Source organism: Helianthus annuus, chromosome 15, assembly GCF_002127325.2.
Source record: "Helianthus annuus cultivar XRQ/B chromosome 15, HanXRQr2.0-SUNRISE, whole genome shotgun sequence".
In the NCBI taxonomy this organism is placed as follows: Eukaryota; Viridiplantae; Streptophyta; class Magnoliopsida; order Asterales; family Asteraceae; genus Helianthus; species Helianthus annuus.
The window spans coordinates 104,796,853-104,823,289 of NC_035447.2; the positions used below are offsets into that span (position 1 = coordinate 104,796,853).

The 26,437-nt window shown below is 36.0% G+C and overlaps 1 protein-coding gene across 2 annotated transcripts; it reads left to right on the top strand.

Annotated features, from left to right (window-relative positions):
• Nucleotides 1-561: 561 nt before the first annotated feature.
• On the top strand, nt 562-25,204 carry LOC110942911. Of its 2 annotated transcripts, XM_022184676.2 has the most exons (7): nt 562-742; nt 1,316-1,367; nt 8,300-8,373; nt 8,753-8,884; nt 8,971-9,022; nt 9,626-9,699; nt 25,096-25,204. In XM_022184676.2, exons 1-7 carry the CDS (start codon nt 612-614, stop codon nt 25,187-25,189), a joined length of 609 nt encoding a protein of 202 aa, XP_022040368.2. In that variant the 5' UTR covers nt 562-611; the 3' UTR covers nt 25,190-25,204. The 2 variants fall into 2 exon arrangements, 1 of the variants encoding a protein (XP_022040368.2); XR_002594866.2 differs by lacking the exons at nt 1,316-1,367; nt 8,971-9,022; nt 9,626-9,699; nt 25,096-25,204 and adding an exon at nt 8,489-8,590 and having other exon boundaries at nt 724-742; nt 8,753-8,886.
• Nucleotides 25,205-26,437: the final 1,233 nt, after the last annotated feature.

Sequence of the window (26,437 nt, forward strand, 5' to 3'; positions counted from 1 at the left end):
ATGAGTGCCTTCTACATATGACAAGCACTAGAACAAAACGACATCGATGAAATTTATGGTAAGCTTCCAACGTCATCGTAGTCAGTTCTTTTGGTTGGTTTGATAAAAAAACAAAGATTAATTCCAAAATATTGTTTATTTATTTATTTATTTATTTATTGGCTTGAAAAAAATGAAGGGGATAAAAGAGATTTATTTATTTCATTTTTTAATATAAAATTGGGATGAAAAGACCATGTTGCCCTCATGCGAGAGGCACATAGTAAGGCTTAACCAAAAAAACTTAACTAGGTTAGGTCTAAAGGACATAACGTGTTAAAAACCGGTAACATAAAGGACAGAGCCTGTAATTTCTTTAGTTAAAGGACACCGATTATATTTTAATGCAAACGTAAAGGACACCGTCGTAATTTACTCTAAAAAATAAGGGAGTAATTTTAAAACCCACGTGTTAAATTAACTTCCCACATGAGAATCCAACGCACGTCAGCTAATCCAATTCTATGTTCATTCTATATCACAAAAAAAAAAAAAAAAAAAAAAAAAAAAAAAAAAAAAGAAACTCTTTAACGTTTGGCAACGGTTCTCCACACATACACATCTGTTCAATAATGGTGGCAGCGGCATCCATTGGAGTCTCAATGAAGACGTTGTTTATCTTCTTGTTTTGTGTGATGGTAGCTGCGTTTGCTTACTTGTTCCTTTTCGGTGACTACTTTTCTTGTTTTGATATACATTCCAGGTAAAGTCTTTTAATCTCATGATCTTAACTAACGGTTTTTCAATGTTTAATTTGAAATATTGAATTGAACTAATTAACTATAATAAACTAAAACTGTTGGTTTGCAGTTTAAAGAAGAAGACATAATTCAACTATTACTATAATAAACTAAAACTTTGTAATAAGATTTTCTTGTGTGGTGTATTGTTCCCAATCTTTAGCAACGGAAAGTCATGTAAATTGTAGATGTAATTGTCTAATAATCTTAAGCTAATACTCTATTTTAACTGTATGTTTCTCAAAGATACACGTTTTCAGTCTAATCTTTCTGGAATTAATATATGTTTCTTAATACAATCAATTAGTCTACAATTTGTTTTTGGATGTATAGATGCATTTATTTGGGATATATATATAAAGACCATGAATATTAATTTAGTTAATTAAGAGTGTATTTTTTGTGTATCAAGAAGAAATAACTGCTATCAATTGAGGAATGTGGTATCCTAATACAAGAAAGTCGTCATTTCATATAAAAAAAAAAAAAAAAAAAAAAAAACCAACTGAATATATATGTTCACAATTTTGTTACAGGTGGTTCATACTAATGGCGGTAGACTTTACCGCATGTACTGTTCCTATAGTGGTATGATAATAATTTCTTGTTTGCCAATTAGACTTCATTTTATACCGTTGAAAATTAGGTCTTCTTCAATATAATTGAAAATGAATTTAAAAAGAAAAAAATGTTTGATCAAAACTGAAGGTACATAAATCCTAAATTATAATCCGTGTTTATACTAAACAACCCTTTGGAAAACAAGTAACCTATTAATATAAGGAAACCAAATAAAATAAAAATTGTACAAATCATAAACCTTCCTACTGAAATAAAATACGGATAAAAAGAAATCATTTGAATCCTCTAACTTCTGAGTGTTAATAAGATTAATTCTAACAATCACCCCTTTATCTTGTCAAGTTCTTCCTAGGTCTTGAATACCAAGTAAGACACAAAGTTCTTCCACCTTCATACTCGGTCTCTTGTGTCCGCTTTGCATCAACACCTTTGGTGCAACCCAAACAACACCGCACCCCCTGTTTGCTAACTTCTTTAGGATCACACCTTAAACTTGTCCAAACACTTGAACCATTAGCCACAAATAGGGCAACATCCTTCTCTACCACCTTGATCAAACCCGCTACTTCACCACCTTTGAAGTTTGTTGTTGATCCGATCTAACACTGCACTACACCTGGGTTTTCTCCTTTAATCAAGCATGCAATCATTGTTCCTTGATTGCTATAGTTTTGCTGTTGTTGATCACAATCTTGATCACTACATCCTGTTGTTGTCGTTTGATCAACAAACCCTCTTTCACATGCCTTCTTAATTGCAACAACCTTTGTTCAACTCAATAGCCGTCCTTTTATCCAAGACCTTTCGAGACTGCCACATCCGAATCAATCATCCATCGCTAAAATCCCCTGAGGAAAATTAAAAGCTCGTGTGGTATGCTCACACATCAATTTCCACAAGGGACTGTCGGCATTAGACATAGGAGGGGCATCGTCTTCGATAACAGCGGAGGGATCCCGAGATTGTAGAGGCTCAGACAACATTCTAGGGGAGATGAAGATGAACTTGTTTTTCCACTCTTTCATATACGTAGAAGTAGGCATAAAGGAATAGCAAGGAGGAACACACTATCTTTCCTCTTCTTGAATGTGAACCAATCGCCGTCGACACGTAAACCGTAAAACCACCTGAATAGAGATACTGATGGAGCACTAGCGAAAGCAATGCGAGTAAGTTAGAAATGAACAATTCTTAGAAAGGCCAGGAGGTGGATCTGAGAGAAATGAACTCGATAATGTTTAAGCAACTTCACATGTTGAATTGGCATCATAAACTTGGTCACTCGTCTTTTCGATCTTCAAATATTTAGCAAAATGTTTAAGGCTTCAATCTAAAATTCAAAATTTTATTGTAACTCATGCTCTATAAACAATAACCACAAAGATTTCGTTACCAACTCATTTAGGGTATGAAGACCATTAAAACTTTTATATCCGGACGTGTGGGGACCAATTGAAAATTCGGTATATTCTTTTACTTATCATGTTAATTTCATGGATTTTTACTCCAGATACGTCTAGTTATATCCAATGAAATAAAAGTTTGATATTTCCAAACTGTTTCCCAAGTTCAAAATTTTAGTTAAAGTTGTTTTTCAAACTCATTTGAACTTATTTTTCATTGAAAATGGTAGTGGGTATCAAGGACTCATCTCATATCTTCAATCACAAGGCAACCCACATTTTACGAAACCCCCGTATACACCAAAACAAAATGTTGTTGCCAAGAGAAGGCGTGTGATGTGTCCAAACACCTTTGGCACAACGAAACCATAAACAAAATCCTATGTATTAAAGCCAAAGTTTGCCAGTACCTCAACCCCATCTTATTCTCACCACTATTGAACCAACACCCATACCCAGGCCTTTAAAGACCCACAATGGCACAATGCTATGAACAACGAATTACATGCTTTCCTAAAAAACGGTATGTGGGATCTGGTCCCCCTATCTCTCACAAACCAAGTGATTGCAAGTGGATATCCCGGGAAAAACTAGAACCCAGTGGCTTCAATTGTCAAAAACGTCATTCGCTTTGCTGCAAAAAAAGTTTATTGGAGAATATTACAACGACTAATTTGACATATTTTGTCGGGTGAAAAAGTCGGTTACAGTTCGGATTATATTGGCAATTGATTTATCCAAAAATTGGAATGTATTGTAACTGGATGTCAAATGGGACGTTACATGAAGATGGGTACATGATTTAACCTCCCAAATATGTTAACCCCGCCTACCCAAATCATATTTGTAAGCTACATATGTTACTATATCAAAACCTTCTCACTAGGTTCAAAATGGATGGGCCGAAACATGTAAGCACCCTTCTAAGTGCCACTGAATAGTTATCACATACGAACAGGTCAACAACTGTGAATGCTACACCATATCACCAACTTGTGTGCTCATTGCAATACTTAGCCTTCACACGTTCCGACGTTTCCTTTGCCATTAATGAACTCTCTCAATTTACGCATTGCCCGACATAACTGCCATGGAAAAATCTAAAATGAGTTCTTCGTTACTTGAAATGAACCATTCACCATTGGTTCTTTCATAACCGTATTGCCCCTCTTAGACTCACAACTTTTTTTAGATTTTAATTAGACGGTATCTCTAACTAGGGACGCACCACCAAAACCTACATCATCTACCTTGGCTCTAATATTATCTAATGGAAGTCGGCTCAACAAAAATCAGTGTCACGTTCTTCCACTGAAGTCGAATACAATACTTTTGCCATTGTAGCAGTTTAACTCTCTTGGGTTCAAAATCTCTAACTTAAGCTCGGAATTTCAGTACCTGACCCTTACACGATCTTTTATGATAATGCTAGTGCTACATATGTCTGTGCAAACCTCGTTTGTCATTCGCCAATGAAACTCATAGAGTTGGATTATCATTTTGTTAGAAAAAAGAGGCGGGTGGTTTTCTTGAAGTAACTCATATACACACAACCGTTCAGCTTACAGATGTTCTCACAAAGTCGATGTATCGTGGCTCGTTTCAACATCTTCGCTCCAAGATTGGAGTCTCGGACTGATTATCAATCTTGCGGGGGTATATTAAGGAAAAGTCATAGTAAATGGTCAAGTCAATAGCCAATACGTCAAGTCTATTCAATAATTACCATTTAATTATTCAAACCTTAGGCGTAGAATTAGTCTTGGTATATTCATGTATTCTTGTGTATAGAATATAGATACACCCCTGTGAATTAATTGTAAGCATCTTTTCTCAATCAAATTCTCTAGCATTATAATAGAATGTAGGAATCCGTATAAAAGTACAGTACAATTACAACTGAAAAATGAAAAAACAAAAACAGAAAATTCAAACAGAACTGGTGTTATTGGCTGAGGATCGTGTTAGACACAGGTCCCTTAAAACAAATTTGGTGTCTCCAAGGAGAACACGTATGTTTCCAGGATACGACAGCCCGGAGCAGTTGCACTGCCGGTCTTGACTCCAACCCGAAGGTATACCTTGAATTCTTGAAAAAGAAGATGAAGATTCAGAGAAGATTGTATGTTGTTGTGTAAATTTTTGGTGTGTTTGATTCTGCAGTTGGGTCCTCTATTTATACTGCAGATGTAAGGTCGAAACTGAAAAACGAATTTAATGGGAGAATTAAACTGCATTAAACATCTTCAATGCACTTTAATTCGTCATTAAATTCTCAGTCAAACGCATTGACTCATCGGTTTCAAATGCCGAAGTGTAACTACACTGGCAATAACTGCTGGAAGCTTCTGCGCGCACGCAAGACACACTGGTGCGCGCGCGCCCTTGCGCGTGCAAGTGTGAACGCTCATGCACGCATGCGCCATTTTGGCTCACTTCCATGCGCGTGTGCGCCACACTGGCTCAGTTCCATGCGCACCTGCGCGCGTGCGCCACGTCACCTGTGAGCCTATACGAGCACGCCACACAGTCACGTCGTATTGGCTTGCTTTGGTGTGCCGCGCACGTCACTTCAGTGTCCATGCTCCATGCGCGAGTGCGTGCCACCATGCCACGTGTACTCGCGCGGACCCACTAGGGTCATGTGCCTGCATGCCACGTCACCAACCACCTGGTCCTTGCAGCCCTCATCGCCCACGCTACGCGCGCGCGAGGGCGAGTGCGAGTTAGGGTGCTACGTACCCTTCGCGAGTACATTTAGTGAGTGCTTCCATGAAACAATAAGGATGGAGAGTTCCCACTTAAATACCCCTTTAAGTTTCATCTCTCCTCCTATGTGGGAGAAGATGCCACTTTCCCACTTTTTCAGCATTCAAGTTTCAAACACCAAACTTTGAGCATCGATATCTCATTCATCTTAGCTCCGTTTTGCATATGGTTTAGTTCGTTGCGAAGCTCTTCCACGATAGAACACAAACCCACAAATAAATATATAAAATCCGCTCATTTTCTTATATTTATTTCTAGTCCAAAATAGGAAAAAATCATTTTTCTATATTTGTGAAAAAGACTATTTTCATAAATTTCCAACATAGAACACCAAAACACTTCGCATAGTTTATACAAGTGCATTGTATCATATTGCATAGACACACAAAATTATACATACGTATATAGTATCTACAGAACCAAGTCCAAATTAGAAGAATTTTTTTAGTGTAGTATGTTTTTATACAAAACTTTATTTCTATTTATGTAGGTCCCGATACGGATCGTTAGATGAACGTGATTTCTTGTTTCGGATGCCGTAACGAGTGCGGAATCCAAGTTACGGCACAACCGAGCGAGAGAGTATAATCAATACGCAAAGATACAATGATTAACGTTTCCGTATATTGATTTCGACAGAGTTTCAGTACAAAATACAATCATATAATAGCTCTGATAACTCTCTATCTCTCTACTCTCTCTCTCTCTCTCTCTAGGCTCATTTAAGCTCACCGTTAAACAAATGACCTAACAACGCATATATACTAACAGTTAACATACACATGGAGGTCTAAGCTCTCACGCAAAAGTGCCAAGAACCCACACGAAGGTAATGATGCCATGCGAAGGCATGCCAAGAGACGCGAAGGCATGCCAAGAGACACGAAGGCATGCTAAGATACTCGAAGGTCTTGTTCTTTGAATGTTAGCATGTTGAACACAATTATCACATCATCATCATGATGTCATGATGATGATGTTGTTCTCATATCGTTATTGTGTCGTTGTCACTTGTATCTCATATGTCGAGTCAAACCGATGGAGGAACGTCGTCGACTTCAGTCGTGGCCCGAACAGACTCGGACATCACTAGCGTCATCCACACAAAAGTGCATCAACAAACTCCCCCTTGGAAGATGCTCATGATGACTTCACTCTGTCGGATCTTCAAGAATCAACACTAGTTGCAGGCAGGAGGTGCATCAACAAACTCCCCTTTGAATGTAGCTTGTAAAGCTTTGATCAGCTTTAGATCCTCGTGATGTTGATGATTGGTCAGCTGCAAATTTATCTTCTTGATCCACTGCTTGTATGCATGTCGTGTCGTAATTCCACAGCTTGTCATCTGACACGTTCTCTTTATCTTTAGCTTGTTTGAAAGCCACATCTGCACACACAACAAAACTAAACGCGTAATGAGAACAATCGCTAGGGTTTTAACCAATCTTAGAGAATTTTCAATTAAAAACCTCACTAAGGATTGATTTTAAACAATATCAACAGACTCCGGCGACTAATTACGGCGAGCTTGTTGCGAAAAAAAATGGTGGATAGTGATTTTAACGTCAAAACTCAATAAAACTTGTACTTTCGATAATATCCATCGTTTTAAACAAGTTTTAAGCATAAACATCAACCGATAACATCATATATTTGAGTTTTAATTCGTTTTTCAGTCAAGAGATGTTGGTTTTGAGTTTTTGTTCAAGAACACCTTAAAAATCACTTAAAAACTGCACGGTTTTCAACAAGAAATCAAGCCTTACGCTCTGATACCACTTGAAGGTCCTGGATCATTAGACGAACGTGATTTCTTGTTTCGGATGCTGTAACGAGTGCAGAATCCAAGTTACGGCACAGCCGAGTGAGAGAGTATAATCAATACGCAAAGATACAGTGATTAATGTTTCTGTATATTGATTTCGAAAGAGTTTCGGTACAAAATACAATCATATAATAGCTCCGATAACTCTATCTCTCTCTCTCTATTCTCTCTAGGCTCATTCAAGCTCACTGGTAAACAAATGACCTAACAACGTATATATACTAACAGTTAATATACACACGAAGGTCTAAGCTCTCACGCGAAAGTGCCAAGAACCCTCGCAAAGGTAATTATGCCATGCGAAGGCATGCCAAGAAACATGAAGGCATGCTAAGATACACAAAGGTCTTGTTCTTTGAATGTTAACATGTTGAACACAATTATGACATCATCATGATGATGTCATGATGATGATGTCATCATGATGTCATGATGTCGTTCTCGTATCATTATTTTGTCGTTGTCACATGTATCTCGTATGTCGAGTCGAACCGACGGAGGAACGTCGTCGACTTCGGTCGTGGCCCGAACGGTCTCGGATATCACTAGTGCCATCCATACAAAAGTGCATTAATAATTTATTTATCTCTAATATGTTTGACTCGTAAAACTAAGAAAATGTGTTAAAAGTTATATTTTGTTAATTTGTAGCTTAATCCTTGACCAATGTTTGAGTTTGTGGTACGCTAGAACCTTATTCATTTTGACCTCCAAAATAATATACAACATGGTTTAAACTCCCACCCAATTACTCGTTTTGCGATGCACTTCTACGCGTAACGTAATTGACCACCTAGTCTCAAAAAGATTTTTAGCTTTGGAAGTAGATAAAGTAAAATATGGTTCATACACACACACGTATAAACTATAAGTCATCCATTATTAGTTATATATTTAGAAGTTATTGGACTCATATGTGCTTTTACACCCGTATATTTTAGGCATGGGTATACTACAAGGAATCAAGTTGGATTTTTGCATTTATAGTAATGGCCGCAATGAATGTACTAGGAAGGTAATCTATTAATCTTTCTAATAGTACTGAAATGTTTTTGAATCATTTCTATCTATTTCACTAATATGGGTGTTGGTACATGCTAATTATTGTCAACTTTGTTGACCATATATAGCCTTGTTAGCCTTGGTTACATCCTTGCACAGTTCTACAAGCTGTCACATGAGGAATATTTGAAAGATCCGTTATATTTTGTGTTAACAAGACGTTAAAAAAGGTAAGAAGTAACATAGATAGAGTTACAAGTTCTTAAACTGATCCGTTTGTGTTTCGAAACCTAAACATTTTGCGTTTTAATGGCACTTTAAGGTTTGATGGCTTCATTCTAGTACGTGTTGAGATATTTACCCTTTAATTTTGATTTGATTATTTGGCTTAGGGATGCCAATGGAGGATCTTTTGTTGTAGTTGCCAGAGTGATCTTTTCAGTATTAGGTTGCTTGGTGTTGGGAGCTCTGATTTATACGCTAGTTGATGAGTTATCTCCATTTTATACAAAAGAGTTTGCATCGCAAGTATTTTTCCTTTTTATGTGAAAGTAATAAAAGGATTTCAGTTATTTGAAAAATGGCAGTAATAAATACGAATTGTTGACAGGTGTTTCATAACATTTGAAACAGACATATACATCCACATTGCAATGTTTTCGGTTCGCGTTCCTTCTCTAATCTAAGTCTATTATAACCCAATGCTATAGGCATATCAATATAGCTCATTTGTATGTACAAATATAACTTGAAAACAATGGGACATATCAATATAGCTTATTTTGTGTTACATCCTAAAGGATGGGACATTGTACCATCTTTCTATTTCTCGATCCGGACAAACAATTCATCAAAATAAAATTTAGTGGGAGGGCTTACCGGTTTCCAAGTCAACTTGGGAAGGCGATGTCACATTACTTAAGTCATTTTCCCATTTGCTCCTTGGAGACATGGTGTCGCTCGACCGAGGTGGGGGTAATGTTGTGAAACCAAGGAACACTTATACACATAAGACCACTATTGAGCCTAGAAGAAGCAACATAATCCGGAATGCAGGATGCATTGTAGCCTAGTCCCTTGCTAAAAATGTCTATATTACTACTTTTAATAAGTTCAAGAAAATGTAATAGATTCATGTTTGTCGGTAAAAAAAGGCTCGTACAAGTTTAAAAAGAATGTACTAGATCCCATTGTATTAATTGCACACACGAGACACTAAAATTTTATAATACTTAAGAATCTTGTACTTTGGTTGGGTTTTCTAGGTGTGGATAGCTTATAAGGAGTCAAGTTGGACAAGTGCTTTCTTTTGGATTGCTTCACTTGTATGTTTAAGGGGGTAAGCTACAAAATTCACCATTGATCTCTTTGTCAAATAGATGAATATGAGACACGAACATTTATGTGTGCGTATTACACACATGATTTATATGTTATTATCCTTCGCATCGTATATGTTATTATTTGTTAGGATCGGAGGCTGTCTGTGAGTGTGTTTATTTGCATAAAACGAATAAGTGCAGCGGAAATGAGTAGCAAACTTTGTAAACACAAACATAGGAAAGTGTAGATTGATAAACAATTGCTTTTCATTGAGTCAAAAGATTTACATAAAAGCAAAAGATTACAGTCAAACCTTACAATCTAAACTCCCCCTCAGCCTGATCTACCAGAGTTGGTTGCACAAGATGAAAGGATGAATTGAGGAGAAAAACTCACTCAAAACGATCAAGTGTAACAGTACAGAGTATTGTCATACTTATAGGCAAACCAAACTACTGATATGCTTCAGCTGACGTCACCATGATAGTGACATCTAACGACCTAACAAACTATAAATACTGTTCTATACAAACTACTGTTATGTAACATCTGATAATCACTAATGTACAAAACATAAGGTAACTACTGCTTCACGTTCTACTATTGTAGCCTTAGCACAGATGTTGAGTCTTCAGTGCTTTCTTCAAAGGTGATCAGTCTTTGAGAGGGCAGTGCTTGAATCTTCAGCGGTACTTAGGAGACGGCAGTAGATAGAGCAACAGAGTTTGTCTTCAGCAGTTGTTAGATAATCATCAGAGTTTGGTTTATCAGTTGTTGTATTTGAGCAGCACTTCAAGATTCATCAGTTGTTGGATAATCACTGTCAAGGGGAAAGATTAGAGCAAACTGCTGCTTATTAAGTGTCCACTGATGGGATCCGGTTTTGGCTTTACATTATCTGTTCCTCTGTTAGGATTCAATCCCAACAATCTCCCCCTGGAACAGATAATGCCAAAACCCTTCCTTATTCAGGACCTTTATTACTCATCAAGAGTGCCTTAGCTTGTTCTTTGAATTGAGCTTCAAATTCTTTGGCACTCTGATCATCTTCATCCCTGCACAGTGAAAGCTCAAGGAGATCCTGCAAATCTTGAACACTAAGGCCTAGTGCTTCTTTTCTTGATATATGCTTCACCTCACCATTGGCTCTGACCAAAGTCAATACGTGGGTCTTTTGATCAGACATCCACTTTAGTATTTTAAAGCATAATGGGTTTCTTGGGAGAGATTTATTTCCTGATGAGTTGAGAGATGATGGCCTTGAAAACACATGCAAACTATCAGACATTCTTTTGAGGGCTTCTTCAATGACATTGTTTGCTGCAGCTATGTCATCTGCAGTTTTTTGTTCAATGAGTTCTTGCCTGTCAATCTCTGAAGTATTTGTTGTAGTGTTTGGTGATGCAGATTTGTTTAATGCCTTTTCAAACAGGCTCTGAAGCTTTGTTGAGTTGCCTTCTTTCAGATCCATTTTCATGATGATGTCTTTGAAGTACTCTGCTTCTTTTTCTTTAACCTCTGCCTCAGTCAGCTGTTGCAGTGTAAGGTTGTCTGCTGTTTTCAACACTGTTTTGAGGTTGTCTATCTGCTGTTCAAGTTTCAACATTTGTTCTCGTTTCTGTGCAGCCCTTGATTCAGCAGTTTTTCTATTCTTCAGCCTTTCATAGGCTTCATCTGTTTGCTGCCTAGACCATTTTGATATGGCTTCAGCAGTGTCTATCTTGGCATCCACCAACTCCCTTTTCTTTCTTTTATACTCAGCAGTGAGATCAGCAATGAGCCTTTTGTACTTACTCCAGTTTGGAGCAGTTTTCTTCTTTGAAGGATCATTTTTGACTTTTTGGATCCTTTCAGCCTCATGCTTCAAAGCTATTAAAGGCCATTCTTTAAACTGAGATTCTTCAGCAGAATAGAACTTTTCTTTCATGATGAAGGCTAGAAGTTGTTTTCTCAATCTCTTCTTTTGATCAGCCTTTTCCTTTTCTAGCTCTTGAGCAAATTCTTCCATCTGCTTAACCTTTGCAAGGTAGAACTCCAGTCTATTAGCAATGCCTACCTCGCTTAGCCTTTCTTTTTCACTGTCAACTTTAGCTTTAACTTTAGCTTGCCTAGCCTTTAACTTGAGATAATCAGTTATATCTTCTGGAGCTATGTAGCCAATGAGTGAGGAGAATTTTCTTTTTGAGCTATCTCATTTTTTTATGGCATCAAGCTCTAGTGGATATTTTTCAGCATTTGGATCATGTATCCCTTCATCGGCAGTAATAGGCTTTCTTTTTCTGCTAAAGATCCTTGGTTGGGATATAGGAAAGGATAGAGCAGTGGTGGATGGTTGACTAACAACTGTTGAAACAACTGGTGTCTCAACTTTTGCTGTCATTACAACTGCTGATGTGTCAGCAGATGTCTTCTGCTTTTGAGCAGGGAATGAAGGATGTGATGGTGGTGGTGGTGGTGACTCATCATCAGGAATGAAAACCCTTCTCCTTTTTAATGGAGGAGAGGCTGATGATGTTTTGGGTGGATCAGTGGTTTGTGATTGTGACTGACTGACAGTAGTTGAAACAACTGGTGTTTCAACCACTGTTGTCATTACAACAGATGTTATAACATCTGCTGTCTTCTGCTTTATGGCAGGAGGCAGTGGTGGTGATGTGATTGTAGATGATGATAGTGGTGGTTTTTGTGTTATAGACACAGATGGTGATGAAGATGGAACAGTAGTTGTGGTGGTGTGTGTTGAATAGTAGTTGTGTGTGTTGGAGGTGTGTGTGTTGATGAGATGGCAGCTGTTTGGCTACTGACAGCAGTTTTTGTAACTACTGTTGTATCAGCTGTTGAAGTTTTTGTGGTTTTGGGTTTTTCTGGTTCAAAGTATATCCCATCTTCTATACCTTTCTTTTTCAGCTTGGTTTTCTCCCCCTTTTTGGCATTATCTGCCAGGGGTGTATCCATGAAGAAAATGGTAGATGGGCCTTTCTCCCTTTGAGCATTCTGTTGTATGCTGGCCTTTATAGCCTTAATGTCTGCTTGAGTGTCTTTGAACCGAGACTCCACCATGTTAGTCAGCATTTGTACTTGATTTGCGTGCTGTTTAGCAGCCAATTGTTGCTGATGTTCAAGCAGTGGTTGGAGAATATTCCATAGCTCATTTGCAGCAAATGCTTGTGGAGCAGGTGCTTGAGCAGGAGGAGCAGAAGATTGGGCTATTTGAGCTTCTAACAGCTGCTGCACCATATCTTTTATTTCGGCAACAGAAGATTCTAGATTTTCAACTCTGGCCGTCAATTCATTGTATTTTGAATCATCACCTGAATTAACAGGATCATCTGAATCCCCACCAGCAGTGGTTGTATCAATGTGTGACTTAGGAGCTGTAGCCCAAAAATCATCCATTGATGCCCCTTTTTCTTGGTACTGGGGACTTCTTTCTTCGGCACTCGATAATCCTTTGATGTTACCAGCAGTTAAAGATAACTCACTGGTGGTTACCGATGTTGCCATGGAAGAAATTGCCTTTAAGGGAGTCTTAGTTATGTAACAACTGTCCAACTGAAGATCTGTTTATCCATCAGTTGCAGTTGCTGCTCCACTTGAACTACCACCGGGAGTTACTTGTAACTCAGGGGGTGTAACCTCCTCAGTTGTTGCTGGGATAGCAGAGGTAAGTGCATCAGACCCAGTCACTTGTGGAGGTATACTCTCTAATGGGTGATAGAGAGGAACTGGTTTTTGTCTGTGCCATATCAACTGCATGCAACAGGGGTATTATTGATTGTGGCATTATTATTGGTGAGGGTATGGGTGTTGAAAGAGACATGTCCTTGGGATCAGGACTGTGGAAGATAGATCCGAGTGGACCTAGAGCTTCATATTGTGGTGTCCCTGTGCTTACAACTTGATCCTTTTGTGAGGATGCAAGAGGAGTTTGAGGCTGGGGTTGAGATCTTTCTACCAACTGCTGTGAGGAAGTAGCAGTAGTGGTTTCTGGTGACTTTTGTGTTGTCACTGGCAGTTGCTCTGGGATCTCATCTTCCAGAGTTGCCTTTGTTTTGGGTTTGGTGGGTTTTCTGGATGGTTTTCTTTTGGTCTTTTTGGTGGTGGCAGGTGTGGGTTTCAGAGCAGTGGGTGTGCTACTCTGATCACCTGGAGCAGTGGGCTCAGCAGTGGTTTCTTGAGGGTCAGTGGCAGTTTCTACAGTCTGCTCTGCCTCTTTTGTTTTTAATTTTATTGGTGCCATCATTCTTGAAAAAGTTTCTATTGTTAAACAGTTTATTTTGAATGAGACACCTTGTTTGGGCACTTCTGCCTCTTTCTCGACAAATTTTTGTTCAAAATAGTAACTTAGAAACCTTGGAAAGAGAAGAAATGCCTTATTATCAACGTTCTTTACCAAATCATCAAATATTTCCTGGGAGTAGTTATAGTTTTCATTGTTCAAAATTGCATACCCCAGGCATTGGATTTTTGTTGGTATCTCATTGAAGGACGTTGTTTTATTTGAAACACACATGAGCAGTGTGTGGAATAAAAATCTGGGTGCAGAAGGGAAGTAACCCTTTTGTAGGGTGTCTGTCACGACCCCCGACCCACCCTGGACGGAATCGGGTGCCGTGAGCAGTCCAGTGGTACCGGTGATTATTTTTATTTTGAAAAACATTGCAGCGGAAATTTCATCAGGACCGTGAGTTAGGAAAAATATCAGAGTTTAGAAACACCGGATTTTATTTATTAAATAGATGGGATAAAAACATGTTTTACAAAGGTAGCTTTTAATATAAAAACGATATTTCTTAATTTGATTTAATTAATGAAATAAGCCACTTCTTGAAGTCCTTCAGTGCTGGATCTAATCCTTACTCCAATCTACTGTAATTACCTGAAACGCGTTTTAAAAAGGTTTTGTCAGCGGGAAATACTGAGTGAGTTCATTCAGGTTTTATAAAAACAGATTTGTTATAATTCACAGTATTAAGAGCGATTACAATGTTTTTATCAACCAATTATCAAGAATGGGTATTTGTCACTCGACCGGATCTGTGACTGTGGTCATACCACTATTGGGTCCCGTCGCCCCAATAGTGACGGTTTACTCACACAGAGTAATAATCACTCACATAGAGTGATACTCACTCACCTAGAGTGATAAAAATAGTAATGTGCACAATACCCCACATACCAGCTGTAATTTGGTGATTACAAAGACTTAATCCCTGTAATTATAACCTTTGAAAATAATTTGAGGTATTGTAATACTTACTCACAAACTGTGAGAAAACAGTTAAAAAGAAGAATGACTCACATTATAAACATGCAGATTCCTACGGCCAAAGTTTAGTCTACAGATAAGCCTTGATATATTGCAGATTTATACAGGCAAAGCTTAGCCTATTGATTTAGCCTTGTAACCTAGTGCACACGAACTAGGTAGTTAACTTAATACAACAATTACGATAACTCACGAGATCAAATTCTCACAATGAACGACAAAGTGCGATACTTAAACATCCATCGATTTAACGACGAACGACAAAGTATAACCCTAATGTGGGTGGCACTTAAACATCCATTGGATATATTGATCGGTCGGAAAATGAATCGTAATAGCGATCGAGTTAATACCCTGTATCGTAGCAGCACCCTGCTATACTAATTAGTGATTCGCGTGTGTGTGGTGGGGAGTATTTAGACATATAGCTTAATAGAATGGAATACGTATTTGTGTAAAAACCCAAATCAAACCTCAACGATAGTCACGAGATTCGAACCTTAACGAACTTCACAAAGTGTAGTCTTATTCAGACAGTACTTTGGCATCCGTTTAACGAACTCACAAAGTATAGTACTTTGGATTCCATTTAACGAACTCACAAAGTATAATACTTTGGATTCCGTTAGTTGGTTCCTGAATCGACCGAACAGAATATCGTATCGGTGATTATTGGTTAGAACACCAACATATAGAGAGAAGAAGAGAAATGAGCAAAGAAAATGAATCCTAAGCTTCCTATTTATAGCAAGCAAGCAAGCAAGCACCTCAACATAGATAGTGACGTGCCTGCCTACCTGCTTGACGTGCTAGCTAGCTTGCTTATATATATTAATTCAGCTGCTTCACTCGTTTTTCTTGCATAACTTTTAAAATATAACGTTTTATAAAACGACGAATATGTCTTTAGAATGAGCATATTTTTATCTACGTTTTAACCTAAGTTTCATTAAAAACGGAGTAAGGGAAATAAAATAATATATTTAATTATTAATATTAAACGTTCTTATACGACCCCATATATATCTATTTTTAATAAACCTTACTTAGCTTAATTAATCTTGTTAGCTTAATTAATATTGATTAACTGATTAATTAATCATACTAAACTTAATTAGGGTTTCCTTATTGCATAATTATCATACTAAATATTAATTTTAGTGAGGGTTGTTACATCCTCCCCACCTTAATAGAAATCTCGTCCTCGAGATTTGGACTATGATATTTTCTTTATGTTTCTTCTTTTATTTTAAGAGAAATAATGTATCGTGGAATGGAATCAAAAGATATTTTGAGGGGTATAAATTTTAAAAATAGAAATGATTTATAGAAACAATTGGATTCAATATCCGAAATGAACTTACTTTGATCAATTAGGGGAGATTCTGAATTGATAAATATCTATTTGTGAATGTAAGTATGGAAAATGATTTGTCAATGATTATCCGAAAGTCAATATCGTTTACTTAAATGGTATTGGACAATAGAATTTAGTGTATCGTAATCTGAGTACATAATTGTACCAAGAATATGACAAATCAAAAAAATGGCGTATGAATAGGGTTTAGCACAGGCTACAAATCTATTCGGACGCTACAAAGTGTTTGTAATGATTGAAAGAATTCAATGATGACCGAATAAATTTATTGTTTTCGAATTTGAGAGTTTCAAGGAGGCGAATCTGGATATTTCAAAAGATGAAATGTTCAAACGAATATATATATATATATATATATATATATATATATATATATATTTTTCAAGGTGAGTGGGTTCAAGCCAAAAGATATACGATCTATAGATTCTTAAAATGAATGTGAAGAACTTTTTGGAATTAGTAAAATTCTTTGTCAGAAGAAAACTTACCTTGATTGGTACCTAAGGAAGACTTAAGATTGACCGGGTCAAAATAAAATGAAAACATGAAAATGTTTTGTCAGATATTAAATTATGATATGAGAAAATTAATGTGTTTGAGATGGGTGATTTGTAAGAATACATGAAAAGACAATAAAGTTAGTGTATTTTTGTCTTATAATTGTATTCAGAAGATTTTAATCAAAATGTTTGATTAAAGATAGGTGATATTTTGATTTATTAAAATCCTTTTTCCTTTTTATGTTATCATAAGGTAGAATAATAAATAAATATAGATAGGTTTAAATATTAAAATCCGTGGTAACTTTGACAAAATAATGATATAGGTTTACCCAATATTCTAGAACTTATGATTATTATTTTTAAAATCAAGTATGTTTAACTATAAGATTATGGTATTTTAAATCATAAAAGTAGAATAATAAATGTTTATTTTAATATCAAGCATACTTAAGTATTGGCTTGCGTAAATAACATTTGATATTTTAATATAAAAGAATATTTCTATAAGTATTTAATGGTTGTGAAATATTAATCAAGATGAACATTTATTTATAATATGTTTTGTTTATGATTATTTAGATAATTCTATTCGTCCCTTTTAATTGTTTTATGAAAATATGTCTTCTCTTTACAGTACAAAGTATATATATAATATATAAATATTTTTATATATAATTGAAATTTACTAAATAAGTATGATGACTTAATTACCTAGTCATTATCACGGCGGATATTGGTTAGTGCTGCCTTGTTTAAGCATAGGTGGCCAGTCCATGCCTAACTAAGGCTAGGCTATTCAATACATGCCCTTGATAATAACTCTAATATCTAAAAATAATACTAACACTATTACTATTAATATATTATTACTAATAATAAAACTAATATTAATTGCCAATAATAAATGCATAAACTTAAATGAGAATATACTTCAAACAAAATTTTATACGTAAAAATATAAATTCTTTACCTTAATGGTTTTAACAAAAATTTTAAATGTAGGAATACTATATTGTAAGTTTCTATATATAATTAAGTTTATATAATGTTTTTCGATCAATGATGATAAGGTAAGAAATATCACGAAAGGCTCGATTAGGATATGAAATGGTGGATCATTATCTTAGCACACAATTGTGTTAAGATTGCTTTCATAAAATAAATCAACAAAGCGGATTCAATATAAATAAATAAATAATTAAATCCTAGATTAGCTCAATCTTCAAATTTGTGAAAATATCATCACAAAGTGATCGTGATCGAAGAAATGATTTGATGAATTCGAAGACTAAACAAGCATGTTATGGTTCAAGAGAATTGAAGTGCTTGTTGGGACTATTTTGAATATGATGGTTTCAATCCATCATATGGGACTTCGAATTGATTACGTATTGAGAGCAAGTTAACTGGGTTTGGATAAAACGAGTTTTAATAAGGAAGTTCGGACATGATCACAACAGAAACCATGTATAACCTTCAAAAAGAAAATCGAGTTTTTCAAAAAAAAAAAAATTTATCGATCAAATATCAAAGAGTAATCATTTTTCAAAACGCGGTTTACAATGCAAAGATCAAGTATAGCGAAATGATATTTGAGGTTGGATAAAACAATAATTTGGAATGAAGCCTTCCTAGGGTCTTATAACTCAAATGAACCACATGCGCAACAAATAGTGCATGTGTATCGTATGGATTTACCAAGAAACGAAATGGATCAATATTTGCTATTATGAAAGAATTCTTTATGGTATGATGACCATTAAAAGAACACGAAAGTCAACTTATTATAGGCAGAAGTCAGAATTGCTACGAAAGGAATATAAGAACTTTTATCTGGAATTTTGTGTGATACCCGTTGTTAAGTGCCATTATCAGGGAATGTCGAATGAACTGAAATGGAATAGGGGATTAGCAAAGGTATGTGACTCCTTTTTCAGTGATAATAATTATGACTTAGTTTAGACTGTGCACCGATGATTGTGAAATCTTGTTCCAACGTACCTCAGCGAAATGTAGATCGTTTGTAGGATCACGTGGCAAAGTGCTTCTTTTTGATTAGTAGTTTTCTACTGACAGAATTAGTATTGGTGTCATCGTGCCCAATTTATACTTTTCAAAGTTCTTGCCTTGGAAAGTCGTGTGTGATATATTTCAACGTCTGTGGACGTATATTTTAAGTTTCATGTGTTTTCTTGTGCATTAGCACAACTTTATATGTTTCTTACTTGTGCATTGTAGATTTTTATACTTTCGATGATATCCCATCTTTAAAGGGTTCTCATTGTATGAGTTACGAGGTAAATGATCAAACAAAATAATGTTTGATATTGGAAAAGAGATTCCTGATAAAGAATTCTAGACACGGATGCTTGTGCTTTATTTCAATTTGTCAATCCTTATGGCTTTTTGGAATTTCCTTATAGATATACCTATCTATATAATCACATATTTCACATGCTGAAATAAACATACCATTTATCAGGTCAATGTATTTAACAGATTCATATTTCCAAGAACCACTCAGGTATTTGGTCATGATACTATTTAGGGAAATCTTGTCACTGATTTGACATAACATTTACCCCGTCTTATCCGGGTCGCGCCGGAGCGGTAATCTCAATATGTCCGGACAAGCTGGAGAGTCTGCTACTCTATACCCAGTTTTGCCGGAGAAAATTTTCTATTTCCCATAAATAGTATCTTTTCCAGATTTTAAAAGTGCCTCTTTTATTAGGACTTTTATCCAGAATCAAGGAAATTTGTATTCCCATAACATATCTTTATTCTAGACCAAATAATATCAATGAGCAAGAATAAATAGCAATTAAGTGTTATTGCCTGCTAACCGTCATACCAGTATCCATTACATTACACTTATATAAGTAATTTACCTTAAAGTTTATTTTAAGGCAAAATTCTTAAGTTCAAGTCTAAATACCATCCGGAGTGCTATTAAATAATATTAAGTTTCTAATTCTCCGTTTCACTTAGGTATTATTATAACACCTAATTGTGTAAACCAGTGGCTTAGCTTATACTAAGGCATCTTTTCTTATGTTCAAGTCTAACTGCTATCAGCTGTGCTACCATTTAATAGAAATCTCTTAACTCTTTTTAATTAAGCTTAAGTATTATTATCACAACACTTATAGGCTTAAAGCAGTGGCTCTGATACCACCTTCTGTCACGACCCCCGACCCACCCTGGACGGAATCGGGTGCCGTGAGCAGTCCAGTGGTACCGGTGATTATTTTTATTTTGAAAAACATTGCAGCGGAAATTTCATCAGGACCGTGAGTTAGGAAAAATATCAGAGTTTAGAAACACCGGATTTTATTTATTAAATAGATGGGATAAAAACATGTTTTACAAAGGTAGCTTTTAATATAAAAACGATATTTCTTAATTTGATTTAATTAATGAAATAAGCCACTTCTTGAAATCCTTCAGTGCTGGATCTAATCCTTACTCCAATCTACTGTAATTACCTGAAACGCGTTTTAAAAAGGTTTTGTCAGCGGGAAATACTGAGTGAGTTCATTCAGGTTTTATAAAAACAGATTTGTTATAATTCACAGTATTAAGAGCGATTACAATGTTTTTATCAACCAATTATCAAGAATGGGTATTTGTCACTCGACCGGATCTGTGACTGTGGTCATACCACTATTGGGTCCCGTCGCCCCAATAGTGACGGTTTACTCACACAGAGTAATAATCACTCACATAGAGTGATACTCACTCACCTAGAGTGATAAAAATAGTAATGTGCACAATACCCCACATACCAGCTGTAATTTGGTGATTACAAAGACTTAATCCCTATAATTATAACCTTTGAAAATAATTTGAGGTATTGTAATACTTACTCACAAACTGTGAGAAAACAGTTAAAAAGAAGAATGACTCACATTATAAACATGCAGATTCCTACGGCCAAAGTTTAGTCTACAGATAAGCCTTGATATATTGCAGATTTATACAGGCAAAGCTTAGCCTATTGATTTAGCCTTGTAACCTAGTGCACACGAACTAGGTAGGTAACTTAATACAACAATTACGATAACTCACGAGATCAAATTCTCACAATGAACGACAAAGTGCGATACTTAAACATCCATCGATTTAACGACGAACGACAAAGTATAACCCTAATGTGGGTGGCACTTAAACATCCATTGGATATATTGATCGGTCGGAAAATGAATCGTAATAGCGATCGAGTTAATACCCTGTATCGTAGCAGCACCCTGCTATACTAATTAGTGATTCGCGTGTGTGTGGTGGGGAGTATTTAGACATATAGCTTAATAGAATGGAATACGTATTTGTGTAAAAACCCAAATCAAACCTCAACGATAGTCACGAGATTCGAACCTTAACGAACTTCACAAAGTGTAGTCTTATTCAGACAGTACTTTGGCATCCGTTTAACGAACTCACAAAGTATAGTACTTTGGATTCCGTTTAACGAACTCACAAAGTATAATACTTTGGATTCCGTTAGTTGGTTCCTGAATCGACCGAACAGAATATCGTATCGGTGATTATTGGTTAGAACACCAACATATAGAGAGAAGAAGAGAAATGAGCAAAGAAAATGAATCCTAAGCTTCCTATTTATAGCAAGCAAGCAAGCAAGCACCTCAACATATTTCTGTCGATGTGGGATAGTGACGTGCCTGCCTACCTGCTTGACGTGCTAGCTAGCTTGCTTATATATATTAATTCAGCTGCTTCACTCGTTTTTCTTGCATAACTTTTAAAATATAACGTTTTATAAAACGACGAATATGTCTTTAGAATGAGCATATTTTTATCTACGTTTTAACCTAAGTTTCATTAAAAACGGAGTAAGGGAAATAAAATAATATATTTAATTATTAATATTAAACGTTCTTATACGACCCCATATATATCTATTTTTAATAAACCTTACTTAGCTTAATTAATCTTGTTAGCTTAATTAATATTGATTAACTGATTAATTAATCATACTAAACTTAATTAGGGTTTCCTTATTGCATAATTATCATACTAAATATTAATTTTAGTGAGAGTTGTTACAGTGTCCCTGTTTGGTTGTTCTGCATAGCCCCTTTTCATGAAATCCTTTACCAACTCGTCTTTTGTAAAAGAGGTTTTTCCATTTAAATCATCGAGTTTAAAGGTTTCAGAGATGGATTTTGGTGAGATGTTTACCTTCTTACCCTGTATCGAGGAGTTGATGGCAGCGATGATATCTCCTTGTTTTTCAAGGGTGGCATTTTTCCAGAACTCTCTCTGGGTGTCAAGGTAAATAGGCGCGTCTGATGTTATCAAAGTTTTGTACTTTGATGCAGAAAGGATGTCAAGGATGGAATCGAAGGTGTGGTTATCGGTAGGTTTTGTGAGTATACCTACATAGTTGTGTGGAGATTTGTAGCGAATCTCCAGCGTTTCAGCAGCCATTTGAGTGGCATCTGCTGTTGTGGAAGAAGATGTTGGTTTTGATTTTGACTTCGATTTTGGTTTCGTCATTTTGGATGAAGAAGATCGAAGAAGTTTTTGGAGTTATGAGAGGGAAACTGTTATGAGAAGAGAACTTTTGGAATTCAATTCGACAGTAAAACCCTGTTTGGATTTAATCAGGGTTTTATTTAGGGAAAAAGTAATTGCTGATGTGGCAGCGGTCATTTTGATCTGAAGGCTAAAAACTGACCACGTGTCAAACATCTGATAGAATGGTAAATGATGGAGGACAGTTGTTTCGACAACTACTGATGGATCAAGTATCAGTAGTTACAACGGTAATAAAATGAAATGGTGGGTGTAACAGTGGATGGAACAAAAATTTTAACCATCAGTGTTTTTGAAGAGTAGAGGTTGACACTTTAGCAGTGGACAGACTTTAGAGAGCAGATGTTATGGCACAACAGCATTTTAGGAACAACAGTGGATAAAAACCAATGAGGATCATATGTTTAACAACTGTTTGTGCGGCAGTGTTTTGACTTTTGACAAATTCTTTTAGCACCTGCTTGTTCAGATGTAGAACTTGATTTTGCTTTGTGAAAGCACAGTATCTTATCTAACATCTGTTTGAGCATTTGAAATGCTATTCTTAACAAAATACATTTTAGATGTACATTATCAAGATTAAATTGCCAGCAGTTGTTTACAGGAATTTTTGTTCTAGGTTTTGCCAAGTGTCTATTATTTAGACAATGGTTTAGCATCCTAGATGATGAAGACATTTCTACATGAGCTGCTCATTTTGTGTCTAATTACCTGAACTAGAGCATGAGTATCTCAGTAGTCTAAGTCAATTTACAATCAATTTATGATCAGTGAAAACCTAACTTGAGCTCAACCTGACCTTGGTATGTATGTCATTTCCTTTTGACCAGATTTAAGGATAGTAATTTCACACAAAAATAAGGAAATTACATCCTGACCAGAGATGAGCTTTTACTATTAAAAATGAGTAAAAGAACAAAATATATTTCATAAAGGAATGAAATATATCTGGTTTTTATTTTAGAGGAAAACACCTTAACAAAAATCAAAGGAAGTTTTGAAAATAATCAAAAGGATCCGTAAATTTTTCAGTAAATTCATGATCATATCATTCTCAAGTTATTTTGACCATTGTTTGGTCAATTTCTTGTCAGTTGATTGTAAATTCCTTTTAAACACCATCACTGAAGATGCTATTGTTACCAGAACAATTCCTGTATTGATGAATGCACACAGTTGCACAATGACCACTGATGATCTAATTTGAACCTCAAGAGTGTTTTATGCTTATACTCCTTTGCTTTTGATTTCAAAAGTTTGAGATAGCCATACTTTAAGATTTGTTCATTTTCCTTTTCCCTTTATACCCTGTTTATTCATATGTTCAGAAATACTCACTAGGAGATTATATTTTGAACATACTTTGTCCATAATCATTTTGAAGCAATGTTTTGAGAGATCTGACCATGTTTGATCATGTTTTATTTCAAATCTCACATTACTTATGATTAGGACTGATTTGACACCTTATTTTCTCAATGTGTTTTGGACAAAATTTATTTGGTCCTTTTGAAGGTTCTCAACCTGCCTTTGAACACATGAGAAATTTTGACTAAACATCACAAAAATCAACACAACAATTGAAATCAATTTTGAAAACATCGAACGATCCCATAATTTATCAGACATTTTACAGATCTGAAAACAATGAGTGACATATGTATGAAAACGCTTGTTGTGTGAGATTTGTGTGTCATATGACATCTTGGTTGATTTTCAGAGTATTTGAATATTCATTTAACCATGATTCACTCGTTACTCTGTTTTTCAACTGGATACAACCAACCTTAGCATCAATGAATTTTGAGCTGAACTGTTATGTCAAATTGATTGTTAGATCGAATTTGACTGTCCAAGCTCTGATACCAATTGTTAGGATCGGAGGCTGTCTGTGAGTGTGTTTGTTTACATAAAACGAATAAGTGCAGCGGAAATGAGTAGCAAACTTTGTAAACACAAACAAAGGAAAGTGTAGATTGATAAACAATTGCTTTTCATTGAGTCAAAAGATTTACATAAAAGCAAAAGATTACAGTCAAACCTTACAATCTAAACTCCCCCTCAGCCTGATATACCAGAGTTGGTTGCACAAGATGAAAGGATGAATTGAGGAGAAAAACTCACTCAAAACGATCAAGTGTAACAGTACAGAGTACTGTCATACTTATAGGCAAACCAAACTACTGATATGCTTCAGCTGACGTCACCATGATAGTGACATCTAACGACCTAACAAACTATAAATACTGTTCTATACAAACTACTGTTATGTAACATCTGATAATCACTAAAGTACAAAACATAAGGAAACTACTGCTTCACGTTCCACTGTTGTAGCCTTAGCACAGATGTTGAGTCTTCAGTGCTTTCTTCAAAGGTGATCAGTCTTTGAGAGGGCAGTGCTTGAATCTTCAGCAGTACTTAGGAGACGGCAGTAGATAGAGCAACAGAGTTTGTCTTCAGCAGTTAGATAATCATCAGAGTTTGGTTTATCAGTTGTTGTATTTGAGCAGCACTTCAAGATTCATCAGTTGTTGGATAACCACTGTCAAGGGGAAAGATTAGAGCAAACTGCTGCTTATTAAGTGTCCACTGATGGGATCCGGTTTTGGCTTTACATTATCTGTTCCTCTGTTAGGGTTCAATCCCAACATTATTTATCTGCAAAATTATTTATAATCTTTTCTTTAAACTTTTTTGTAGTGTTGCTTTATGTGCATATATACTTCGACGGTTGTTTGACCTCTCACCTCAGCAACCTGCTTCCCTAATAATATTCAACAACACTGGCAGGTAAGTACTTCAATGAACCGAATTAATTTTCATAATCCTATGGTTCATAGGGGTTAATGAAGTAATCGCATCATGTATTAGCCAATAGAAAATACTAAGTTGTTGTGGGTGTGTAGATCACCTCTTTAATTGTCAAGAACATAGTATCAAAATATTAATAACAACTTTATTGATCACCAGTCGGCACAGATTAACAACGTACAATAATCTAGTCGGCACATATTAACCGACAAAGAACAAAACACAATTCTAATGAAAGTGAAACACTCAACCTATGCAGATCATCAATACTCCATCTCTGATGATAATATGATCACCAAACACTCAAACTCACACAACAAGAAACCCTAATTTTGCGTATGAAGTTTCTGGAGAGAGATCAGAGAAGATATTATCATAGTGATTAGATGAATGATCTCTCTTATTTATACAACAGCGCCCTGCCAAAGGCCAAGCGGAGAGATCCATGCGCAAACCCACATCAGCAATGGATATAATCCAACCCAACTACTAGCCCAGCAACATGTCTTGAGCCCAACGACCGGTTACAATCCAAAACTTAGAAGAGGCCCAACATGCAAAAAATACAAGAAAAATAATAAGATATCATCAACTTGATCCTTAGATTTAACACCCACAGTCCAAATAAAACCTTTTGAAATTTTCTCCCTTAAGAAAACAAGAACAATTTCAAAGTGTTTTGTGCGTTCATGAAAGACCAGATTAGCAGCTGTCATATCCCGACTCGCAACGGATTGGAACGGGACATGAGGATTGTCCATTGCTCATGACAACTATTATAAGTTTAATATTTAACACCCACAATTCTAATGAAAATGAAACGCTCAACCTATGCAGATCATCAATAGGATGATCTGCTCCATCTCTGATGATTAGTATGATCACCAAACACTCAAACTCACACAACAAGAAACCCTAATTTTGCGTATGAAGTTTCTGGAGAGAGATCAGAGAAGATATTATCATAGTGATTAGATGAATGATCTCTCTTATTTATACAACTGGGCCCTGCCAAAGGCCAAGCGAAGAGATCCATGTGCAAACCCAGCTATGGATATAATCCAACCCAACTACTAGCCCAGCAACAAGTCTTGAGCCCAACCACCGGTTACAATCCAAAACTCAGAAGAGGCCCAACATGCAAAAAAATACAACAAAAATAATAAGCTATCATCAACTTGATCCTTAGATTTAACACCCACGATCCAAATAAAACCTGTTGAAATTTTCT